The 21,094-nt window shown below is 36.5% G+C and overlaps 1 protein-coding gene across 5 annotated transcripts in view; it reads right to left on the reverse strand.

The window, feature by feature from the left end:
* Positions 1–1,117: 1,117 nt before the first annotated feature.
* The window catches only part of GOLGA4 (golgin A4), a 124,038-nt gene continuing 104,061 nt past the window's right edge, over positions 1,118–21,094 (reverse strand). For 3 of the 5 annotated variants that reach the window (XM_010376626.2, XM_010376625.2, XM_010376627.2), the window contains 4 exons: positions 20,579–20,682; positions 12,714–12,800; positions 6,319–6,381; positions 1,272–1,790 (listed from right to left, as the gene is read on the reverse strand). In XM_010376626.2, the coding sequence (XP_010374928.1) occupies positions 6,352–6,381; positions 12,714–12,800; positions 20,579–20,682 (221 nt within the window). In that variant the 3' untranslated portion in view covers positions 1,272–1,790; positions 6,319–6,351. Of the gene's footprint in view, positions 1,791–6,318; positions 6,382–12,713; positions 12,801–20,578; positions 20,683–21,094 lie in introns of all 5 variants that reach the window. The other 2 variants (XM_010376623.2, XM_010376624.2) reach the window with 2 other exon arrangements.

The raw sequence follows: 21,094 nt of genomic DNA on the forward strand, positions 1-21,094 counted from the left end.
TTCTTAATCAAGGTGAAGTGAGTTTACTGTACCCCTTTCTCTGAAACAAGGGCTGCATAGCTGTACTGAAGAAAAATGAGCAACTCCTATATATTAAATGATTACCAACCCTGCCCCCTAAATAAATATTTAAAATCCAGCTTGTTTGCCTTCTAAGGGGTTGGCACACTACAGCCTGCAAGTCAAATCCAGCCTGAGACCTGCTTTTATAAAGTTTTGTTGGAACAAAGCTATGCTTTCATGCATTATCTATGGCTGCTTTTGCACTATAATGAGAGTTGAGAGTTGAAAGGTTGCTACAGAAACTATATAGCCTATAACATGTACTTTCTGGCCTTTATAGAAAAAGTTTGCTGCTCTCTTTGATCCTTCCTCTTTTAGACATGTGTGTCTCTATACAAGGGTTAAAGAGAGAAAGTTGCATATGGATTTCACTGAGAGTCCACCATTTCTACCCTAGAAAAAGATAAGGATAAGAAGTCATATCTGTTGTCAGAAACCCTTTGGTGGGACAAAATTTTGCCAATTTAAGTAAACCATGATTTTAAAACCGAGGCTGGGGGAGCGGGGTGGTTGTGTGCTAAGAAGACCCTCTTCTCTCACTGGAATAGTAAAGGAGTCAGCTACGGGTTATGGGCCGACCCCTTGCTTATCTGTCCCCCAGAGCTCCCCACTCTATCATATATCAGGAGAGCTAAGGTCCAGACTGGCTGGAAAACTGAGATTCTACCTTGAGGCAGAGATTGGATAATACCTAGATATTGAGTATTGTATTTCCCAGAATATGAAGGGTGTGTGAAGCCCTGTGAACAGTACCCATCTCTCAGTGTACAGAAATTTCTCTTTCAGTAAGTTAAAAAATAATTCAAGTATGGTCTATTCCAGAGAGAGGAGGCGTTTCCAAGTTGTCAGAATCCTAAAACAGACATCATGAGGGTATTATTTCCATGCTCCTTCTAACTTGGTCATACCAAATTTGAACACGAAAATTCTTTTCAAATGCTCAGCATTTGGTTATATTGACAAATAATTCCTCACTATATTCATCCAAATAGAATATGCATTCTTAACCATTGTAAAACTAGATCTCAACTGAGGAAGAAGTACAATAAACAAATGTTATATAGTAAATAAACTTTATTTATCTGTTTCTCAGAGATGACACTGCCAACAATCACAGATCTGCATACAATACAGTTATGTATTGGCTATTCACAATTTACAGTAGTGTTTTTTTCCTCTGAAAAATATAAGTACAAAAGCTAAGTAAACAATGAGGTACTGCCATTTGGGATTTATTACATGTCTTAGCTTAAAGAACTGGTCTTTAGCAAATATTCAACAGATCAACCTGAATAAAATAGTCAATTAAATGCTCTAATTTATCAGAAAAAATCCACTAAGTTTCACCTCAAAATGTATTGCACAAGTCTTTTTAAAAAATCACCCTAAAAATAAATAGGAAAGGTAAGCCGTTCTTTAAAAAGAATGGATGAAAGGAATATTATGTAAGCCCATAAAGCAGGTTAAGTCATTCAAAATATTTTTTAAACAACATAAAACTCTTCCCAAGAGAAAACTGAAGAAAAAACTATCACCATTTCTCCACTGATAAAATCTATTTTAAAGGCAGTCTGCAACATATCTGTGGGCCAGATTTTTCTTGTCTTTTGGCTACATGAGAGGCCCTGAATGACAACTTCATTCTCAAAGAGTAGCAAGTGTGGACAATTTTCCAAGCAGCAGTCGCCCAATGTCACTCTTCTTCAAGATGAAGATCGGAGCCATGACTGGAAAAGAAAAAGGAAAAGAGAATAAAGAAAGGGGGGAAAAAACCCCAAAACATTTAGGTTGACTTTTTGGGAGATTTGCTTTTTCAAGTTTGAAATAAAATGCTATTCCATGGTCTAGAAACTGCAGTAAGGAAGGAGAAATAAGGCTAGGTGTGGTGGCTCATGACTGTAACCCCAGCACTTTGAGAGGCCGAGATGGGAGAATCACTTGACACCAGGAGTTCGAGACCAGCCTGGTCAACACAGCAAGACCCCATTCTTTAAAACAAACAAACAAAAAAGTAGAAATTGTTTAAATACTAAATCTTAAAGGTATCTTCTAAAAATTAACATTCTTGCAATTATGTAAACCAACCTATAGCCAGCAATCCTGGAAAATGACATTTCTAAGTGAAATCTGGAACTGCAACCATTCACCACATATTGAATGCTACCAGTTTATACAGTAACCCAGGAGTAAACACGCTGACTTGGCTGAATCTCACAAATATTGGACTGGAATTAAAGATGACAGGTTGGACATGGTGGCTCATGCCTGTAATCCTAGCACTTTGGGAGGCCAAGGGGGGCAGATCACTTGAGGCCAGGAGTTTGAGACCAGTCTGGCCAACACAGCAAAACCCTGTCTCTACTAAAAATACAAAAATATTAGCCAGGTGTGGTGATGCTTGTATTCTCAGCTACTTGGGAGGCTGAGGCAGTAGCCTCCTACTTGGGAGGCTGAGTTCAAGAACCCAGGAGGTGGAGGCTGCAGTAAGCCGAGATCACACCATCGCTCTCCAGCCTGGGCAACAGAGCGAGACTGCCTCAAAAAATAAATAAATAAATAAAGATGAGAAAGAGCTCTTTCCTCTTATCCAGTATGCTGATTATTCTACATATTGCAATTCTCCCAGCACGACATAATAGCAAAAGACAAACAGCATTTTGGTGTGAAAATTTATGTATCATCTGGAATTAAGAAATTTAATTTAAAAATTAAAAATAGCCAGGGCAACATAGTGAGATCCCATCACTACAAAAAATAGAAAAAATTAGGCAGGTATGATGGTGTGTGCCTATAGTCCCAGCTACTCAGGAGGCTGAGGCAGGAGGATCACTTGAGCCTGGGAAGTCAAGGCTGCAGTGAGCTGTGACTGTACCACTGCACTCCAGGCTGGGCAACACAGCGAGACCTTGTCTCAAAAAATAAATTAATTAGAAATGCTGGCTGGGCTTATGCCTATAATCCCAGCACTTTTGGGAGATCAAGATCGGAGGACTGCTTGAGCCCAGGAGTTCAAGACCAGCCTGAGCAACATGGCAAGACCCTGTTATCTACAAAATTTTTTTTTTTTTTAAATAGCTAGGTGTGGTGGCATGTGCCTGTGGTCCCAGGTACTCAGAAGGCTGAGGCGGGAGGATTCCTTTAGCCCAGGAGGTCAAGGCTGCAGTGAACTGTGTTCACGCCACTGCACTCTAGCCTGGTATGACCATGCTGCGGGGGAAAAAAAATCTATGACAAAGCCAAAGTCTTTCTCATAATGTTTCTCAAATGAAAATGCTGGCCAAGAGTAGTGGCTCACCCCTGTAATTCCAGCACTATGGGAAGCCGAGGCAGGTGGATCACCTGAGGTCAGGAGTTCAAGATCAGCCTGGCCAACATGGTGAAATCCTGTCTCTACTAAAAACACAAAAAGTAAGCTGGGCATGTTGGCGGGCGCCTGTAACCCTAGCTACTCAGGAGGCTGAGGCAGGAGAATCACTTGAATCCAAGAGGCAGAGGTTGCAGTGAGCCCAGATTGCGCCATTGCACCCTAGCCTGGGCAACAAGAATGAAACTCCGTGTCAAAAAAAAGAAAAAAAAAAAAAAGAAAAGAAAAGGAAGAAAAAGAAAATGCTAAAACCAGTAGTCACATCGAGGTATGAGTTTAAAATCCCATAAAAATAAATTACCAAGTAAGATTAATAGAGGCAAACTTTCCATATATATAAGTGGATAGGGGAAGGTTTAGTCTTCTCAATTTGTAAATGAACAATATGATTCACCACTCATAATGTATACTAATAGCATATTATTTATAAAACTAGTTCAACAATCATGTTGGTCCTAGGAACCTAAAGAAGACATCAACAAGATCTTCTGTTATATGTAAATTCCTTTGTCAGTTATTATTTTGAAACCTTAGCTTCATCTGTTGTGGGAAACAAAATTCAAGATCAGTTCAACAATGCTGCATCATGAAAGACAAAAAAGCTAGGAGAAGTTTTCTAGTTTAAAAAAGACTAGGAAAATATGACCACTAAATGCAATGTGAAATCTCTTGAGTAGATCCTGGATTCTAAAAAATTATGGGAGACATTATTTGGAAAACTGGAAAAAACTGAGTATTATGTACTATATATTAGTATTAGCCAATATTAAACTTCCTAAGTGTAATAACTGTACTGTATGTAGGAAAATGTCCTTGTTTTTAAAGATACATGCTAAAGTACTTAGTATATGTTTACAATTGTCAAATGCTTGCAAGCATGTCGGTAAATAATTGCCAAATTTTACAAATGGGGAATAATATATATGGAGAGAGAACAAGAGTGAGAACAAGTGAGAAAATCTGGCCAAACATTACTAGGTGAAGGGTATATGGGTGTTCACTGTACTATTTTTGCAAATCTTATGTCTGAAATGTTTCAAACTAAAAGTTGAGGAGACAGTCAATAGAAATGCTGCACAATATATATTTCCTGTGATAATCGATATTTAGTTGCAATAATATAACAAGTGCAATGCAATATTTATAATATTGTTTTTAAAAGGAAAACATTAAGATTTAATGGGTTAGCTATAGAATTTACAGTTTTTCAATGTTCACATTTATTATCAAAGTAACCTAACAAAACCATGCACTGTACTGCCAGCCACTGTAATGTGGATGACAAAAATAGAAAGTTCTGGGTAATCACTAAGGCAAACCAAATAACATATATTAAAATCAAAAGGAGGCTCAAATGTAGGCACAGAAGATTTTTAAAGATAAACGCTTAGAAGGTCAGGCGCAATGGCTCATGTCTATAATCCCAGCACTTTGGGAGGCCAAGGCAGGCGGATCATGAGGTCAGGAGATCAAGACCATCCTGGCTAAGACAGTGAAACCTTGTCTCTACTAAAATACAAAAACTTAGCTGGGTGTTGTGGCGGGTGCCTGTAGTCCCAGCTACTGGGTAGGCTGAGGGAGGAGAATGGCGTGAACCCAGGAGGTGGAGCTTGCAGTGAGTCAAGATTGCGCCACTGCACTCCAGCCTGGGTGACAGAGCAAGACTCTGTCTCAAAAAAAAAAATAAAAGCTTAGAAGCTGAGATAGGAAGATCACTTGAGCCTGAGGTAGGAAGATCACTTGAGCCCAGGAGTTCGAGACCAGCCTAGGCAAGATGGTGAGACCCCATCACTACAAAATAAAAAAAAAAATCGACAGGCGACTTGTAGTCCTGATTACTTGGGAGGCTGAGGTGGCAGGATCCCTTGAGTCCAGGAGCTGAAGCAGCAGTGAACTATGATCACACTACTGCACTCCTTATTAAAAAAGGATAATAAAGGTAATAAAGGCTCTCCTTATTAAAAAAAAAAGAAAGAAAGAAAGAAAAAGAAAAAAAAGGTAAAAGCTTAAAAGAACGGAGAAATGTTGTATCTTGCCATTTTAAACCCTGATAGTATTATTAGCTGGATATTAACAATCACTGAGAGTATTTAACTATAGTGAAGCCCTATTAATTGTGATCTGTTTTGGTTTTGTGAAAATTCTAGCAAAGGCTGAGGTAAAGATGTATGCTACATTTTTAGGGGGTACTAAATCAACCTAACAGCATGAAAAATATGTAGAGATGAGGGGAGAGGGTTTAAATGATGAAGACAGTCAACTGCGTTGAAACATTTTGTATGCCTCCATTTCACTGTAATATGTGAATCAGAAAGAATCAGGTACAATTAAAGTAAGCTGCCTAAGGGTCTCTCCTCAGGACAAATGTGTTGTCTTGTGTTAAACTGTCTGATCCCAGGAAGTAATACAGCTATACTTTAAAATCAATCTTACTAGTTTTCATTATTTCTGACTAGCCTTGACTCTACTTAGGCTAGTAGGATTAATTCTCACGAAATATACCACTTCACTTTTATCTAGAAAATGATTTTCACTTCTCTCTCACAATCATAATTTCAAAGATCATTCTTGGAAAATTAAAAACAAAAGGGAAAATAAGTTACATAAATACTTTTTTGGATTATTTAACAAAATTTCAGAGAGCAATTTTCAAACTTTCATTTACTCTTTAAAGAAATGAAATTTCCTAAAATTATGTAACTCTTACTGGTGGTAATAATTTTTAACTATTATTGATCCATATAACAGAATGAACAGAAAATACTTGTATTAACCCATAGCATAATCATATGTTCATTAAACGAGAGCAAAAGAATTCCAGCAAAATGGTTAGTATCATGCAACACATTTGATTTTTGCACAAAAGACAAAAGACATTGTTCTTCACTCACCACATGCTAACTAAGCACAGACTGATGGTTTACTCAGAAGATACCACTGCGAGGTGAAGTAAACTACAAAGCCAGGAAGAAAAAAAGCTTATTGGGTTAGTTTTAAGACTTAATATAACACATAGATTATATGTGTATATGAAGTTCATAGGATTACAGACTACACTTAAATTTTTCTCAAATCTCCCCAAATCGAGGGTGCACAGGCAAGGAATAAGGAATCTGTAATACCTCCCCCCATATCCTAGGTAAATAAAATATTATGTCGCTGAGATTTTACATGCAACTTTCATTTAAAGACTTAACATAATGAAAGGTGTACTGCATATTTTAAGTACATATTTACCAGTTAAATTATGGGGCAATTATTTGCTTTACAAAAGGATCTTTCATAATTCCATGAAAGTACACATTAAAATTTGATTTGCATAATCCCAATTTACCCTAAAAAGTTTTCGGGAAAATGATGATGAATTTGAAGAGTCATGTGTCTCGATGTTGAATTCTCATTCCTAACATACGTCAATTTTATCACTGAATAACTATCTTGTAATTCAACAATGTATCAGAAATGGTTTCAGGAATGGTGACCCAAACCGAAATTTCAATTTAAGGAAATTCAATCTCAAATACAGTTTTTACTGTGACAAACCTTAAATAAATTCTATGCCCCACTGTAAGATGGTCATAGTCCAAAATCATTAATTACCTTCACGGTGATTTAAAATGGCAGCATTAAAAACAAAGATTGTTTATAAAATCTAAGTCTATTCTTGGACAGTGTGGCCAACCTCAGAAACCCCATTTTATTTATTTTTCATATTTAAAGTTAGTAAAAAGCAGCAAAACCAAAAGATAAGCTAGAAAATAATATGTACAACACACACAACACAATGAGGTTAATATATCCAATCTGGCAGAAATATACAAAATCCATGTACATGGATATTCCCTATGTCTATGCTTGTTAAGTACTGAAAATCTTGAAAACAAAATAAGTAAATGGAATGAGCAGGAAACTGGTGAACTAAACTGTAGGACATCCATATAATCGTACAATCAGCCACTGAAAAGAACGAGAACAATTTGTAATAGGTAGAATAATATAAAAATATATTAAGTGAAAAAAGCAAGCCACTGCATACTCTAATTTTTATAAAATAAGTGATAAAGGAATAACTATAAATATGTAATTATATGGCTTAGAAAACATGGAGATATTCCCCAAACTGTTCACAGAGATGATACTGGCACAGCAGAAGTAGTTTGGAGGCTGAAGATCATGAGGGACTCCCTTTCTATGTTTCTGGCTTACAATGTTTTTTCCAATGATCACATATTACCTTATTCTACCAATACCAGAATAAAAACCACTCTCAAGAAAACAAATATGTATTTGACATGTGCAATATTTTCTACAATGTGTCAGTTTTATTTGTACGTGTTTCCTGAACCCACCTTGCATGCATCTTCTGAGCCCATGCAAAGGGAAAGGGTAAACCTCGTGTAGGAATGGAAAACTTCTCTACCTAGCAATGCTGAAAAGTTCTGATGATTTTATTAATTCGGGGGGAATTTTGAAAATTCCAACAAAGGAAGAAAATGAGACGTTAACAGAATACAAGACTGGTCCAGGGCAAGGAATGATGAAGAACTATATACAACACCAAGGATCAGTGTGAAAGCAAAGCTGAAGGAGAGTCAACAAAAGAGCAATTGAAATACATGACTAGAATGGACAGAGAACACAAACAAGCCAACCTTCTCCATCAAAGAAGAGAAATTTTCTTTAATGGAGTCATCAAGAAAACAGTGGTGTCAGTTTATGTCATTACATTTTGCTAGCGCTCTAAAGAGAAAAGTGTCTAAGAAAACTTTTAAAGAGGGGTTTCCATATAACAAAGGACTCTCTCAATTCTGAGATGACTTGTTACCCAATTACAATAAACTTTCCTAATGAAATTATCTTAAAGAATGTAACAACATTCTCCTTTAAAAAAAATTAGAGTGTACTTCTAGGGCAGTTTTATTCAATAAAAACACAAACAATTAGACAAGCCAAGGACTTCTGTATTCACTCTTACCCATACTGTGGTACTCAAATATCCAGTCTACTCTGGCCATCTAAGCTACCTAAACCATCACAAAATGAAATAGCAAGGTATAGTAAACTAAAAATTGAGAGGAAGGAAAACAGGCTGTTCTAGGAAAAACAGAGATACGTGCATTTGGTATGTGCATTTTGTTTTAACTTCTGCCTGCTGTTTAGAGGCAATTCTTTTTCCTACTTGAAACAAATCTAAAACAAAATTTTATACTTTATGGGGAAAGAAACCCTAGAGATAGTATAATCCAACAATCTCATTTTACCAATGAGGGTCAAAAATATGAAAACGGTTTGCTCTAAGTCATACAGCAATCAAGCTGTTGAGATCTAGGCTTTCAACCCAGCAATATCGCATGTGCCTGGCACTCTAAGGTACTGAAGCTGGAGATGGGGGCATTTTGTGGGCTGGTGTCATCCTGTGACTTGACTCTCCTACTGATGTCTTTAATGGTTTTTATTATACACATAAATGATTTGTTTACCTTTCCAGTCTCTTTTTCCAGAAAAGATTAGTTCTACACATTGCTATAAGGAGGCTAAATAATCATCATCACCATCCCTACATTATCACTCAGCGCAGACAACTGTACTCTGGTACCCCGACAATCCTAACAAGATTATGTTAGTCTTGTGAAGAAAAGAGACTCTGAGAATTGCCTGAGTTTCCATAGCAAGTCAACAAAGGACTAAGATTCCTTCCCTATACACCAAGATCCTCAAATAAACCAGACTGTAATTATGCTCTATAATTTAACCTTACTTAACACATAGTGATTTCTCATCTATAAAATCTACTCGAGATTAGGTTAAACTCTGAAAATAGTAATAACTTGTATCCTCTAATGAGGTTTTTTACATAAAGAGTATAAAACTCACTGAAGAAAGCAAAGTATAGTAAAGATAAGATATACTGAAAAGTACCTCAGCAGCAGTCATAGAAAATTTTTGATTAGTGCTACAAAGTAAATGTATAATCGTCATGGTCAAAAAGCAAAGTTTTTAGAATGTATTCCTCTGATAATAGCCGATAAATAATGTAAAAACTAACATGGGCTGTACATTGTCAACAAGAAGTACGATTCACACTCTTGTAAGCATCCCAAATATTAATTTGACAGAGGGGTAGCTTGGCAACATGTTTTAGGTTTGTTTTGGTTTTCTTATACCACCTTTTCAGCCCTTAGGCAAAAATAACAAAACACTTAGGGTTGCTGATTTTAACAGAAGTGAAACCATAGCTGCACAGTTACAAAAACTTACAGAAAAGATCCATTTTGATGTATATATTTAAAATTAATGTGATTAAATCATTTAAAAATGATTAATAAACTCCTACAGTTTTGTTTTCTATACACTTCATCATGTGCACTTTCTATTGGAAAAAGAAAAATCATTTTCTTTTTCTTTTTCTTTTTTTTTTGAGATGGAGTCTCGCTCTGTCGCCCAGGCTGGACTGCAGTGGCCAGATCTCAGCTCACTACAAGCTCCGCCTCCCGGGTTTACGCCATTCTCCTGCCTCAGCCTCCCGCCACCTCGCCCGGCTAGTTTTTTGTATTTTTAGTAGAGACGGGGTTTCACCGTGTTAGCCAGGATGGTCTCGATCTCCTGACCTCGTGATCCACCCGTCTCGGCCTCCCAAAGTGCTGGGATTACAGGCTTGAGCCACCGCGCCCGGCCAGAAAAGTCATTTTCATACCTGTGTTTTGTTCTAATGAGCTACAGCTCAATGAGAGGTATGAAATTAGCTGAAATTTCTTCAAGAGACTTGTTCAAAGACAGTGATTCTTATCGCTCATTTTATGAATGATGGCAATCTCTGACAAAGGTAACTCTTGCTTCAACTTTCTTATACTCGTGAAACAATCATGAGTCACATTATCAAGTATCAAGAATCTCCTTAAACTGACAAAAGTTGGCTCAAATTGATTAATTCATGTCATCTCATATTTTGGGGCCTTCCTCATTTCATGTTCATCATAAAATTTCTTATTTCCTAAGCATCTTTATTATTTGAATAATATTACTTAAGCATATCTTTTTATTCATGTATGAATGGATATTACCCCTTCCCCCTAAAATGAAAAGTTCCACAAGGTCAACAACCAATGTCTTCCATATCTTCTATTTTCCTATATTTCCCGTAACAACTAGAAGAGTAGACGACTATTGACTGAACTTATTCATTAAGCAAGAGATAATGATGGATGAGACCTGCTTAAAGGAGTAGTAGAAAAGTAGAACATTCTTTCTGGGCAGGTCAACCTCTGGGATAAAGGAAGATTCTTTCATGAAGGATAAGTCAGCCACCATTTCATCCCTACCTAGAATGAATACCACTGTATTCAGGAAGAAAACAGTCTGTTTTTCAAAGACTTTTTTAAAGTTAAACTTAACAAAAAGAAACTTTTTTGTCTGCTTTAAAAGAGTTTTATGGATTCACTACCTACATTTACCAATTTGATTTGTTTTTCATCAAAGCAAATCAACCAAAGACTGCATATGTATACGGAATGAAGGGGAATGTTTCCTACCACATTTGCTATAGCAGTGACTTAAGATGAGTCTACACTATACAGCAAATCCTGAGAAAATGCAGTAAAAGTAAAGTCTGCCATATTCCAACATCGAGATGATAAAGCAGCTATGGAAGAATGAATACAGATAACTATATAAAAGCCCTTTTGTATCATTTAAAATTATTTTCTTAAACTGGACCATAATGACAAAATTATGTCAACAGGCTCAAACTGTATTAGAAATTTTTATCTTCACAAAGATAGCTATTTTACCCAGTAAAGGAAAAATTTCTACTCATGGATACAAAATTTCACACTTGTAGAATTAGATGTTCATTATAATTTAAAATAACATTCTCTCTATTGATGAATGGTATACATTATAGTGACATACTTCTTTATCAAAAATATTTATAACCAGAAATAACTAGAGCAATGCTTTTCAGGCTACGAAATGCCAGGGAGTGGCGGAGGAGGGATTTTTACAAAAAAACAATTAAATGCTAACCAAAATATTAGCAATTACCTCTGCAAACAGGCAATTAAGTATATAATACAATACAATATACAATGAAGCACTGGGACAAAGGTCAGGGAATGCTAGGATGAGCTTAGAGGAGACCAAGAAGTGGTCAGAATGTGCCTGAGACATTGGGGTCCCTTCAGGGCTGACCTTGTGCAGAGGGTCAGAGGAACTTCATAAAAGGCTGTAAGTGCAAGAGGTATTATTTAGCCGGAAGGGGGAAAGCCCCTCCATCTAGGTCATCCCCAGATTTTTGGTTGAGTTCTATGAGTTAGAACCAGAACAAATAGGTGATCATGTAGAGAAGGAGATTTGGGTTCAAGAGAATCAAGAACTTTTGTAAGAAAATAATATGTTGGGATATGATGAGATGCTTTGGGACTTACTGACTTATGCTCTTTATTGGAGATGCTCAGACACACGCTAACCCACCATTAAGGAAAAGATGTTGGCTTGCTTTAGTGAGGAGAGAGAGAGAAGAAAACCAGCACTGGTATGATGAAATAGGTTAAGAGATTGGGAGGAGGAGGGTATTCACGGAGGGCTCTGCAGGCTACTATTAAGACAAGGAAAGGAAGCAGAAAAAGAGAGCTGAATGCAGGACCCAAATTTTTCAAGTTTTACACTCTGCCTAGAATGAATATTATTAAATTACTGGCCCAGGGCAAAACTAACTGTGGCATGGAGAATTTTGTATAATTTACACAGTGTGTGTTTCTTTCATTTTTCAATTACAGCTGACTTCACACTATGTTTTTAAAAATAATTCAGTTGTTTGTCTGATTTCCCCCGTAAGGTATCAAAAGCTCAAGAATGCTTAAATTCTTTCACCCAGAATTAATGTATTTGGAAATCAATTGGAATAAAATAAAGAACTATAATATATAAAACATCTAACATCATGATATAATTTGGTTTAAAAAATTATTACTGGATATACCCGAACAAATGTCTTTTCCATCCTTTCCAAAAACAGCCCAAGTTCTGGAAATCCCATATAGCATATATGGGTGTCAACCTCTTATATGGTATTAAATTAGACTGTTCCTTCCCTTGAGGGCATCCATTCACATTTACCCTTGGTTAAATGTCTTAGTGTAAATTCACTCTCATTTTTCAGGCTGTGATATAATAAAGATTTGAAACCTTAAAATTTATTTTACCAACTCAAAAGTCCTTATAAATGAGACAGAATATAAACAGATGGGATATCATCTTCTTCTATCTAGAGCCTACTTCTAGAACTTACCATTAGCCGAGCATCTTCTCTTTCCAAAATTTTCTGGGTCTGATCATCAGGGAACTTCAGTACAGTGGTTATAACTTTTGCCATGGTCTATAAGAAAAGCAAGAGATGATCACTAACAGACAGTGAAGCACATAAAGTCTCAACCCATTCTGACATGTTCTGCTGGTGGGATTCTTAAGTGCTCTCAATGAAAGCCACGAACAAAGAAGTATGATGTGAAGGTATGTGTCAAGGAAATAACAACACTAGAATTTCAATTTAAAAGGACTCCTTACAATGTCTAGATTTATTATTATTTTAACAAGATGCATTTATAATAGCATGAAGCTATATAAAATTCTAATGCTCTTGGCCCCTTTATTAAAATAAAACTTTATTATACATTCATTTTAAAAGGCTTCTTATTTGCAGAAATCTATCTGGTAAGTGATGTATTGCCAAAACATATGCTCTAAATAATCAGATTTCAAATACCCCCATGTTCAGCTTTAACTAAATCACATCATATATCTCATAAACACGGCTACTGCATGAACATGAACATGCTCAGTAGGTATTTTTCAAGACATGCAGCACATCAACCTAATAGAAATACAAATTACATTTTAAATAAACACAAGATGTTTTATTTGGTAGAAAACATGATGAATCAAAACATTACACATGGCGGCTTGCAAAACAAGATTATAAATTGTGCAGATCTAAATAAATATACCGTAAGTCAGACTGTCACCCATAAGCTCCTGGAAAATTCTCCTCAAAGGTTGAAACTCCCTATTTTGTATCAAGATGAGAAGTTTTGAGGGAGACAGAGAGGAAAGAAGATACCACTTATGAAATAAGTAGGATAACAACTTCAGTGCTTACATACAAAATCAGGTGGTAGTATTCTCCTAAAGATTCCTACAGCAGATGGAAGGGTAGCCCAGAAAACTGACTCTAACATTCCTTGATCATAGTTACACAGACTTTGCGTATGTGGGAAGGGGGAAGGGTGGAAGTGATCTGGGGAAGGTCATTAAGGAAAAGATAATATAGTTAACCAAAAATTTTGGAGACTCATGTCATTAGGAAAAAAAGTACCATAATTATTTCCAGGAAGGAAAGGAACTAACTTTTTTAAAGTTCTTATTATATACTAAGTCTAGGCAAGACACTTTACATATTTCTAATATTTATTTCTACTAACAGATCAACTAATACTATTCCTCACAAATCCCACACATGGCAAGATTTTAGTTTCAGACTTCATCTTCCTTTTGTCTTTCGTCTTCTCCCATTTTGGTAATAAAAAAAAGTTTAGTCGGGTATGGTGGCTAACAAATGTAATCTCAACACTTTGGGAGACTGAAGTGGGAGGATCGCTTGAGGCCTGAAGTTTGTGATTAGCCTGGGCAACATAGTGAGACTCCCATCTCTACAAAAAATTTTTTTAAATTAGCCAGAATTATGGCTATTTTATTTATGGCTATCTCTACAAAAAATTTTAACAATTAGTCAGGTGTTACGGCTCATGTCTGTTTTACTAGCTACTTGGGAGAGGTGGGAGAATTGCTTGAGCCCAGGAATTTGAGGTTGCAGTGAACTATGATTGCACCACTGTCACTCAGGTGATAGAGTAAGACCCTGTCTTAAAAAACACAACAACAACAACAATAATATATATATATATATTTAAGACAACTCAGTTCTTGGAAAATTCCAAATTTTACAAAAACCCTCATCATTTAAATTGTACTGCCTAGAATCTTGTGTGTTAAACTGCAGTCTAGAAACGAAGTACAGGCATACTTCATTCTATTGTGCTTCACTTTACTGAGCTTCACGGAAACCGTTTTTTAGTTTTTGTTTTTATTTTACAAATTGAAGGTGTATGGGAATCCTTTGTTAAGCAAGTCTATTGGTGCCATTTTTCTAGCATGTGATCACTTTATATCTCTGTGTCACATTTTGATAATACTTGCAGTATTTCAAACCTTTTCATTATTATAATATCTGTTATTGCACTCTGTGACCTTTGATGTTATGATAGTCACTGTGTTAGGGCACCACAACCCATGCCCATGTAAGACAGTAGACTTAATCTGAAAATGTGGTTTGTGTTCTGCTGAGCCCCCATCTCTTTCCCTTTCCTTGGGCTTCTCTATTCCTTGAGTCACAATAATATTGAAATTAGGCCAATTAATAACCCTACAATGGTCTGTAAGTATGCAAGTAAAAGGAAGAGTCGCACGCCTCTCACTCTGAATCAAAAGCTAGAAATGATTAAGCTTAGTGAGAAAGGCATTTTGACAGCCAAGAGAGACTGAAAGCTAGGCCTTGTATGCCAGTTAGCCAAGTTGTAAACATTAAAGAAAAGTTCTTGAAAGGAAATTAAAAGTGCTACTCCAGTGAACACACGAATCAGAATGAAATAGCCTTATTTCATTTAGTGGTCTGGATAGAAGTTTGGAGAAAGTCTTAGTGGTCTGAAGAGCAAACCAGTCACAACATTCCCTTTGCCAAACCCTAATCCAGAGCAAGGCCCTAACTCCCTTCAATTCTATGAAGGCTGAGGGAAGTCAGAAAGAGATAGAAGAAAAGTTTAAAGCTAAAAGACTGGTTCATGAGATTTAAGGAGAGAAGACATCTCCGTATCATAAAATTGCAAGGTAAAGCAGTGACATGTTTGGCTCTGTCCCCACCTCAAATCTCATCTTGCAGTTCCTATAATCCCCACATGTTGTGGGAAGGATCCAGTGGGAGGTAACTGAATCATGGGCACAGTTACCCCCATGCTGCTGTTCTTGTGATAGTGAGTGAATTTTCATGAGATCTGATGGTTTTATAAGGGGCTTTTCTCCCTTTTGCTGGGCACTTCTCCTTTCTGCCATCATGAGAAGAAGAATGTGTTTACATCCCCTTCCACCGTGATTGTAAGTTTCCTGAGGCCTTCCTCATGTCATTAGTTCAGCCCTGCAGAACTGTGAGTCAATTAAATCTCTTTCCTTTACAAATTACCCATTCTCAGGTATGTCTTTATTAGTAGTGTGAGAAGGCATTAATACAAGCAGTAAGTGCTGATGGAGAAGGTACAGCAAATAATACAGAAGATCTAGCTAAGTTAACTGATGAAGATGGCTACACTAAACAGATTTTCAGTGTAGATGAAACTGCCTTCTCTTTGAAGAAAATGCCATCTAGGACTTACATAGCTAGTGAGGAGAAGTTCAAAAGCTTCAAAGCTTTAATACATAGGCTGGCTCTCTCATTAGAGGCTAGTGCAGCCTGTGACTCTCAGCTGAAGGCAATGCTCATTTACCATTCCGAAGATCCTAGGGCCCTTCAGAATTATGCTAACTCTACTCTGCCTGTGCTCTAGAAATGAAATAAGGCCTGGATGACAGCACACCTGTTTACAGCATGGTTTTCTGAATATTTAAAGCCCACTGTTCAGATCTACTGCTCAGAAAAAAAGATTCCCTTCAAATATTACTGCTCATTGATAACGCACCTGGTCACCCAGAAGCTCTGATGGAGATATACAAGATTAAATTGTTTCATGACTGCTAACATAATACCCATTTTGCAGCTCATGGATCAAGAAGTAATTCCAACTTTCAAGTTTTCTTACTTAAGGAATATATTTCATAAGGCTATAGTTGCCATAGGTGATGATTCCTCTCATGACAGTGGGCAAAGTGAAGAACTTCTGGAAAGGATTCACTGTTCTAGATGCCATTAAGAACATTGGTGGTTCATGGGAAGAGATCAAAATGTCAACATTAATGGGTTTGGAAGAAGATTCCAACTTTCATGGATGACTTGGAGGGATTCAAGACTTCAGTGGAGGAAGTAGTTGCAGATATAGTGGAGCTATCAAGAAAACCAGAATCAGAAGCAGAGCCTGAAGACATGACTGCATTGCTGCAATCTCATGATAAAACTTTAATGGATGAGGAATTGCTTCTTATGGATGAACAAAGAAGTGGTTTCTTGAGATGGAATCTACTCCTGGTGAAGATGCTGTGAACACTGTTGAAATGACATCAAAGAATTTAGAATATTGAATAAACTTAGTTGATAAAGCCACGGCAGAGTTTGAGAGAACTGACTGCAATTTTGAAAGAAGTTCTATGGTGAGTAAAATGCTATCAAACATGCTCATGAAAGGAAGTGTCAACCGATGTGGCAAATGTCACTGTTGTCTTAGGAAAATGCTACAGACACCCCAACCTTCAGCAACCACCACTCAGATTAGTCAAGAGCCATCAACATCGAGGTAATATCCTCCACTAGCAAAAATATTACGACTTGCTGAAGGCTCAGATGAATGTTAGCATTTTTTAGCAACAAAGTATTTTTAAATTATGGTATACACTTTTTTGAGACAAAATGCCTATTGAACACTTAATAGGCTACAGTATAGTATAAATGTACTTTATACGCACTGGGAAACCAAAATAATTTGTGTGATTTGCTTTATTGTGATATTCGTTTATTGCAGTGGTCTAGAACTGAACCCGCAATACCTCCAAGGTATGCCTGTAAATATGTGGCATGAAATGGCAAGAGAAATGTGAAGTAGTAATCACTTCAGTATTTTCTTTTTAATAATACCCTGAAGTAGTTTCTAGTATACTATCTATAAAGGTTTTTTTATAAATACCAAAAAATCTAAAATTCAGGGATTCACAATTATAGGAAGCATTTCTCTAATATCAACACCACGTAAAGCTCCAAGGACCAAAAAGTCCATTTATATTTACTATGAAACAACATATACATGCATGCACAAGCATGTTTGGGGGGAAAAAAAAAAAGAGCTGTGGCTAGTTGTCTCTTCGTATTTCTAGACGACATTAAAAGGTAAACCCATCTCTAAATTCATCAGCGATCCAGAATCTGCAGCTCATTACCCAGTAAAGAGTTAGAGCTCGTCCCTGGCTTGCCAGAAAACACTTTGAGAAGCCCAGGCTCTTTGCCACACCTTGGAAAAGATATCAGACTGTCAACTCTACATACAATATCCTCAGGCCCTGGGAAGTAAGGAAAAGTTCAAATGAGCCACCTGATTTAGAAGTGACCTCTCCTGCCAGGCATTCCTTAGGGAGAGGCATCTTCAGAAAAGCTCAGGATGAGAAAAACTTTATGTTGAAAAGGAGAACAGGCTGAATTTCAGGTTCAATATTAGCATGGAGGATCAAAACCCAAGAAAAAGAAGTATACAGACAGAAGGAAGGAAGGGAACTTACTTAACTCCATACTACAAGAACGTATGTACTATATACAGTCTTCTTTTAAAAGGCATCTGCCTCATAAAGAACACTGTGTACAAAAGCAGATGAAGAAACACAGGTGAGAAGACATATGAATCCTGCTAGACAAGAAACAACTGCAGATGGTAATCAAATCACAAAGGGCACAACAAAATCTGACTTATTCTAAAACCGTAACCTGGTCTCCATTTGAAATTCTTTGTTAATGTATAGAAATTGGGCAAGCCCACAAAAGATGTGTCTGAAAACAGCTCTGATCTTGTCAATCCCTACTTGAAAATTTTCAGGGCTACCCCCTCCCAATACCTACAGATAAAACTCTGAGAACATTCAAGGCCCTGCACTTGAGTGCAGCCTTAAGTGAAATCACTTCCCCTTCATAAATCCAGTGTTTTAGTTGGACCAGGCTACTTGTGATTTCAAAAACCCACACTCTATTTCCTGCCTGAAACCTTCTGTCTGGGCTACCCCTCCACCATCTGGGCTCATATATCAAAATCTAACATCCCCCCTTAAATCCTAGTATACACACCACCTCCTCCGTAATGTTCTCCTTGATCTTCCCACAAGTAAACATGAGGACTCTGCTCCTCTCTTACAGCACTTACTACATTCATCATCACATTACGGTTAAGTGAGAATGGTTCCCTTCCTTACTGCACAGTGAACACCTTAAAGTTAGAGATGGTATCAAATGTGATCTTGCTATCCACCATGGTGATAAAGGGCCATGTTCAATAAATGTGCAGCAACTTAAAAGTAAATTCCTGGTACCAATTTTCTATTAGTCTATAAAATACGATGGCAGAATGACAGACTACCCTTCATTTTTAGAGCCAGAAAAGGAGAATCAATGTTGAAGATAAGAGGAGACAGAGGACTACTCCTCAATACAGATTCCCAGCCAGCTTATTAGAAGGGGTTGCTTGTGCCATGAGACATCCCTTTCAGCTACTTCCCAAGTCACACTCTAAGATTAATTGCAGAGCCCTGAAGCACAAGCTTAGACTTGGCTGAATTGGTACTACCCCTTAAGCCACTTATGCTAGGCCTTTCTTCAGGGTAGTTAAGCTCTGTAGCTATCTATCTCATCTCACATACATTCATAACCTTCAGAAGAAACAGGTTGAGGCAGTCTGTCTCTCTATTTTACAGATCAAGAAAAAGCTAAATAAAGTATTTGGCAACAACCTTTGCATCATAGCTTTAGATTCACTAATGAGCCAAAGTAGCTAAAGTTCTGAGGAGCTTTTTGTTTTTTAAAGATATGTCTCTCCTCCCCACCCCCAAAATAACAAGGTAACTTTAAACGATCTATCCCACCTCAAATATCCCCCCACAAGGACATAATATACCCTGTATTTGAGGGAATACAGTGTATGTCCCATAAGGACATAAGAGAAAGCTGTTATTTTGTTAGTTTTGTTTTTAAAAGATAAGGAGAAAATTAGTTTTATCTATCCTTGAACTTTTTGAAAAATGGCATTGAGAAAAAAAAAGACACTGAAGTGCTGTGATTTAATATCTCCCTTCTGTGATACATGTTCACAACATTAGATATTACTTTAATTTGATATAATGAAATGTGATTTCTACAGATATTAAGGATTCAAATGACTTCTAACCCACTCCTGGTATTTAGTTGAATCTCCAATCTATACATTTATAATATTATTTTAAGATATTTCCTTTTATAATACTATTTTAAGGTACTTGCTTTTTAGGTTTCAAATATATTTGCCAAATCAGTGCTTGAACCTGCTTAGTATCCTATGACTCAGCAACTCCCACACACCTATACATTAAAACACTGATTGCTTCTGAGCATAGAAAATTCATTATCCCATTCTCAGCCAAGGCACACAGACAATCAAAATTCCTTGAAGGTAAAAAATGTCAAAAACAGAAACTGCTTTAAATGAAAAATTTTGTTTGAGGAAAGGCTCATGAATTTCCCTAGAAGCATTTAACTCAATTCAATATATATTTACCAAATGTCCAATAAGGCTCTTTTTAAAACACTGCAAGGGATACAAATAAGAATAAGACAAGACTCTACATTTAAGAACCTTACAACAAATGCAACATTCTAGAAAACAAATTAGCCAAGCATTATTACTTACATGGGGTAATTTTTAAATGATCAATATTCCACAAGTGCAGAAATGATTTTCTTACAGTAACTAAAGTACAATGTTTCTAAATCTCTCCAGGTAGCTATTAATTATTACTATTTCCGATATTATTCATAATATCCTAAAGTCTCCTTGAAAATAAAACCTATTCTTCTAACTTAAAGATACGAAGTCAAGAAGAAAAAAAGCCACATGGTTCACCAATTATTCTTACGTTAATGAAATTTTAATGTTTACTGTTCAGTGTTACCCACAGTATTTTAAAAATTAGTATTTTATAAATTTAACAAATATAAGCAAGATCCACCAATTCACTTTGTAAACTAACAGCAATAAAATAATTATCTATTACCTACTATTAGCATGTCTGATGTGCTAATAGTAAACATATGGCATTCATATGTGTATTAAAAGTGGAACATATTTCTTTTAAAATTAAGCCACACACCAAATCACGAGACATGATTTATACCTTAGTCTCACGACCCATCATATACTCAAAAAGCACTTTTCGCAAATACTCAAATTCGGTAGGTTCTCCAAAGAGTGAGACATCAGTATGGTACAAATTGCCACCTGTCAAATAAAAAACAGACCAAACTGTAAAGACAAAACCAGGTAAATTACTTATTACTTATAAAAACGGATTTTAAAAACAACCAATGGAACAGAGAGGCATTGCTTTTACATTGTATCATATTGCATTGTATACACACATGCACACTAAACATTCCAATTACTATTTTATACTTGGAAGAGAAAACAAGAATTACTATAACAATTTTATTTCTCACATCTTTTTCTCTTCCTCCTCTTTCTTCTGGCCTTTTATTGTAATTATACATTACTTCGGGTTTAGAATTTAAATAACCATTTTGTTCAGTGAAAACAAACTGTGTTATCTGTCATTTACAGAGTCTGATGAGCAAAATCTTAAAAGTCAGATAATACAAAGCACTGGTGAGGATGTGAAACAATGGAGACTCTT

The sequence above is a fragment of the Rhinopithecus roxellana genome, chromosome 1 (assembly GCF_007565055.1).
Source record: "Rhinopithecus roxellana isolate Shanxi Qingling chromosome 1, ASM756505v1, whole genome shotgun sequence".
Classification (NCBI taxonomy): Eukaryota; Metazoa; Chordata; class Mammalia; order Primates; family Cercopithecidae; genus Rhinopithecus; species Rhinopithecus roxellana.